Below are 5,529 nucleotides of genomic sequence, written 5' to 3' on the forward strand. Positions count from 1 at the left end.
CGAAAAATTAAATGAAACCCTAAACACTAAATTATGACAATAAATAAAGAAGAAATATATGTAACTTATCAAGACAAGAAACAAGAGCTCTTTGAAAGAGAAAATCGCTTGAATTATTTACAGTTTTCTGAAATAAATCAAAGAGCATTTGAAGCCCTAAAAATAATCTATGACAAGTTGAAAAGAGAAGTTGAAGAGCTAGAAAAATTAATAGAATCTCTAGAAAATAGTGATGAATCGATGATAGAATTTGCAGAAATTTTAAATAATGAAGCATAAAAAGATTGAAAAACCAGAAAATAAAATAAAAAGAAAAAGGACAAGAAAATTAAAAAGTAAAATAAAGGAGTATAAAAGGGAATTAAATAATCTTCAGATTGAAATTGATGATCTTATAATAAAAAGGATAGAAATAAGAATAAATATAAACAAGTTGGAATTAAACTTAAAAAATTTATAAATGCCTAGAAAACCATATTATGACTTAAAAGAATTAAAACTGTTGAAAGAAAAAATAGAGAATAAAATTGAAAAATTAAACAGATATTTAGAAACAAGAGAAAGTGTAGAAGTAAAAGAAGTTATTAAGGAATTGAGAAATTATATTAAAGAAAAAGACAAACAAATAAAAGATTTTATACACAATAATCCATGTAAAAAAGAATATTATAAACTAAAAAAAGATTGAAAAGTTATAAAATTATAAATATACATTAAGGACTAGTAATAAATGCAAGAGAAATAGTAGATATGGTCAATACTTTAGACTATGAATTTGCAAATTATTGAACCTATACAAATTATAAATTTATTCAAAGTAAAATATGATGAATAGAAATTTTAAAAAAGAAATTAAAAGAAAAGTCAAAGTTAAAAATTGATATCAGAGCCAAGTTAAGGGTAACACTTTCTCTTTAAAGCAACACATACGCTTTTAAATCAATAACAACCACAAGATAAAAAACTATCTTTACAAAAAATTGAATTTGACAACTTTACCGGAGCATCCACCATAGTCATAACTCAACACATTGGCTACCTCGGCATGTTCTCATCGGTGAGAATCTCTCGGGTTGAGATATTTAGTTATTTACCGGTTTGGCAGTTCTCAATTCCCAGTTCAGCCTCATCCATGGAGTCTCTCTTTTCACTGAAACCCTCTCATCACCACCACCAATCCCTTCTCTCTCTTAATCACCACCATTCAACAACACCATTCTCTTCCGTTCCTTTCCTTTCTCTACCATCTTCCTCCTCTTCCTCTTCCGCTTCCTTTCGATTTTCACCCATCAAAGCCTCACACTCACCCAAAAACCCATTAACCCACGTGACACAAACACTAAACCCCTTCTTCTCACCCATCCTCAAATCAGCATGCATCGCAGCTGCATTGTTCCTCATGCGCCTTCACTTCAATTCTCCCGCCCTCGCCGCTGCCGTTACAGCCGCACCGCAACCACCATCTCCCGCGACGGAATCCTCTCCGGAAGATGCCTCCGGCGAAGAAAAGGTTTCGGGTGAAGAGAACAGCACCGTTGAAGATCTTCAGTCCCTCATCGAAGCAAAGATCAGAGAGCGTAAATTCGACGAAGCGGTTCCGATGGTAGACCGCTTGATTGAAATTGAGCCGGAGGAGCTTGATTGGCCGCTGCTGAAGGCGCACCTGCGTGCCCGCAACAACGACCACGCGGTGGCGCGGAACTTGTTCGAAGAAGTGCTGAAGAGAGACCCTTATAACGTGATTGCGCTTCATGGTCTTCTTGTGGCGGCTTTTGAGTTGAAGGAACCAACAAAGGATTTTATGCCAAGGTTTGAAGAAGCTGTGAAGTTCTTGGAGAAGGAAGAGAGGGATTCTGAGGCAAGGGACTTGAAGCTGCTAATTGCGCAGGTAATCAACATTGAATGGGATTCAATTAGTGTTTATATACAAGTGCATACCAACCCATAACTAACTATAGCAAAAGAGGATAACCATCTAACTAACTAACTCACAAATAAGTTGCAAAATTGCAAGTTGCAGCGTTGTTGCTGGAGTTGTATGATGGAGTTGTAGATGTATCATTTTTTATTTGTCAAAGGAAGTTATTCTCTCTGATATGTGGGAAAAATAATAAACTACAAACATGAAATATTTGAGTAGTTGAAATTGTTAGAGAATAATAGGATATTTGAATTGATACTGGGATATTAAGCATTTATTATTTGATTATTATCTGATTTGTTCATCACCTATTTACCTTGTATCATATTCATAGAAACATCTGATTATCAAGTTTATTATTGTTGAGATAGGTTTAATTACTCTGTAGGTTTCATAGTTCATAGTTTCACCAAATTTGTAATTAGGTCTTTTATTTTATTTTCAATTGGGTTCCTATACTGCTTTTAATTTTGTAATTAGGTGCTTTTAAGTGTAAAAATGGTTAGAGTTAACTGAATATTTCTCCGAAAATTGAGTGTATCCACAATTAAGAACCTAATTAAATCTTTGACTACATGTTTTTTGAAAAAGATATTCTGCTAATTTTATATTTTTGACATGAAAAGGATCTAATTACAAAATTTAAAGTAACATAGGGATCCAATTGTAAAGAAAAAAGTATAAGGATCTCATCGCAAATTTGGTGAAACTATAGAGATCAATAGAGTTATTTAAACCTTTGAGATATTATCATGAATTCTAACACAAATAATGTAAACATATAAACTAGCTCGACTTCATCATTTTGTGTTGAACTAACCCAATTTATTGATGGGTGTTGAGCTAGATTATATTTTTCATGGTTAAAATTATAGGGCATAAATCTGTCATGGCCTGAAATGATGATTTATTCTGGACAAATGCTTGATCCTCCATTGATTGTTTTGCCATGAAAGATATGATAAACTGCATTTCTACATTTCAGACCATGAAAGATTAGAGGCTGGACGGATTTTAATCATGAAATATATAAACTAGCTCGATTCCCCATTGTGGCTCAAACTAGCCCAATGATTGATAGGTGTCAAGCTAGATTATATCTTTCATGGTTAAAATTGTAGTACTTAAATCTGTCTTGGTCAGAGATGATAATTATTTGGACAAATATTCGATCCTCCATTTATTATTTGGACAAATACTCTTTAAGTACTTCACTAAGTTTACTCTAACAAGTATCTATAACATAAATGCATATCTAACTAACTTTCTAATACAGGTTAAGGTTTTGGAAGGGGAATTATCCAGTGCGCTGAAGGTCTATGAGGATCTTGTGACAAAAGAACCGAAGGATTTTAGGCCTTACTTGTGTAAGGGTGTGGTGTATACTATGATGAAGAAGAAAGATGAAGCTGAAAGACAGTTTGAGAAGTTTAGGGAACTTGTCCCGGAGGATCATCATCACAAAGATTATTTTGAGGACAATGCTAATGTGTTCTTGCAGAAGCTAGAGCAAAAGAAAGAAGCAGCTCTGAAGAGGTGAAAACGAGTGATGAGCTGAATTGCTTAGAATTATTTATGATTTCAAGCATCATTTTGAATTCAGTTCGCAAATTCTGTGGCGAAATGAAACTAAGAGAGCTGCGATTGCACTATCTTGAATTTAAAACCACCACTCTCTAGAGAATGATGATCGTTCTTAACTTGTGTTGAATGATTGGATTACAATCTAGGTGAGTGTTAATGTCGTACGTTCTAGGTGATAAATTTTGCTTTTGGTGGTTGTTCAAAATTACTATAACAATAATTGCCACAATTCCAAGATAGGAGTGTTGGTAGATATGGATGGTGAGATTTGAAAGGGCTTGTTTGTAGTCATATTTTATGATAGAAGATAGAACATAATGGTATTGTTGGATGTATATGATCGACCTCAACTAGTAGAAAAAGGATTGTTTCTTATTATTGTTATTATCATTGATGGAAAGTGAGATGTATAAATAGTGTTATCTTTTTGCTCTAAAATGAACTTATTGGTTACCTTTTGTTGAAAGGTAGAAGAACCTAAATACATATTCCATCAACCACAACTGTAACTCAGTGATCCTCTATTTTGAATTTGGATAGTTTTGCCTGAGCAAGATAGATAGTCGGTTTTGAAATGTTAACTATGTTATATACTTATATCATTACCCTGAATATATAGCATGTTTGTGGGTGATCTACTGATCTTGATGACATCGGAGGGCTTTTCCTGTGTCCATTACAGACTACAGTGTATGGTTGGATCCTATTGTGCTTATTCTAGTTACTCACTGGTGGCTTTACTTGCTCAACTCTGAGTGATGCGCGTGTAAGTATTTCTATCTTGTGGAAATATGCTTCTAAATTGATTTGTGAATTGCGATGCATATTTTCAATTGTTCTAACAAATATGATTTATGACAGCATTTAACTTCATTTAATCCATGTATCCGAACTACCTTATATGGAACAACTTGGTCGTTGTTGACATACATGTTCATCTTATACTTCTCTCTTGTCGGAAGAAAACTGCATTCGATTCAGTTAAGTATATTATCCTCAATTTGATAGGATATGATAAGCTAAAGACATGATGGTATGTCTGATGTAATTGATTTTGGCAAATAGTTAGGATTGAACTATGGTTGTGTTTTAGTGAAGTGAATTGCCAGCTTATCCCCAAGTTAATGAGCAACTTGAACAGGTCATAAATTGTTATGGTTCTGCACAGGCTTCTGAAATTGTTGAATGTGTTTAAATCAGTTTGGTCCTTGTGAAACTGTTGCTATTACGGCTAGCATCAGGTTGGTTCAAGTACACCAAATTTACTATTGACTATGGTGTCTATCCTTCTTTTAATAACAACAACAACAACAACAATAATAATAATAATAATAATACTAATAATAATAATATTTAATAATAATATTTAATAATAATAATATTATTATTATTATTATTATTATTGTTATTATTATTATTGTTGTTGTTGTTGTTGTTGCAAACCGTCGCTCATGGCTTTTTGGATAGGAAAAAAAAGGAATTTCAGGTTAAAATTTCAATTTGGGAAGCAGAAGCTACGTGACGGTAAGAAAATATATAAAGTAATGAATGACACAATAATCAAGTTAGATCATTCAGATTTCAGAGTTGTCAATAAGAACCTTGGTGGCAGTTTTAAGACGATGGTACAAACCCTTCATGACTTTCAAAGTCTAAGCAATGAAAACTTAACAGATATGGTGGTAAGAACGGAGGTGCAAACCTGCCAAACCACAAATATTGGGTCAATTTTCTCTCTTTTTTATCCATAGTATTTCCCAACACAACATACTAAGAACTAATTCGGTAGAAATTGAAACTTTATTTAAGAATTTAGCTGACCAATAAGTTACTATATGTACAAAATGGGATTTAAACTTCTGATATTTGGTTAAACAGATTAATGAGTTAACCACTAAATTAACCTAAATTGATTTAATTTTTCCTATGTTGATATTATAAATGTTATTTTGGTATTATATATATATATATAATTTTTTAGTTTTTCACAGTATCTCTCAATTCGGTAAGACAAGAACTATTGT

At 32.8% G+C, this 5,529-nt stretch overlaps 1 protein-coding gene across 2 annotated transcripts; it reads left to right on the forward strand.

Moving 5' to 3' along the window:
* The first annotated feature begins 1,018 nt into the window (after positions 1-1,018).
* LOC107474106 (protein SLOW GREEN 1, chloroplastic) lies at positions 1,019-4,761 on the forward strand. Of its 2 annotated transcripts, none has more exons than XM_021135253.2 (4): positions 1,019-1,888; positions 3,198-3,457; positions 4,125-4,271; positions 4,367-4,761. In XM_021135253.2, exons 1-3 carry the CDS (start codon positions 1,046-1,048, stop codon positions 4,258-4,260), a joined length of 1,239 nt encoding a protein of 412 aa, XP_020990912.1. In that variant the 5' UTR covers positions 1,019-1,045; the 3' UTR covers positions 4,261-4,271; positions 4,367-4,761. The 2 variants fall into 2 exon arrangements, with proteins under 2 accessions (XP_020990912.1, XP_015949179.2); XM_016093693.3 differs by having other exon boundaries at positions 4,188-4,271; positions 4,367-4,759.
* Positions 4,762-5,529: the final 768 nt, after the last annotated feature.

Source organism: Arachis duranensis, chromosome 2, assembly GCF_000817695.3.
Source record: "Arachis duranensis cultivar V14167 chromosome 2, aradu.V14167.gnm2.J7QH, whole genome shotgun sequence".
NCBI classification, from domain to species: Eukaryota; Viridiplantae; Streptophyta; class Magnoliopsida; order Fabales; family Fabaceae; genus Arachis; species Arachis duranensis.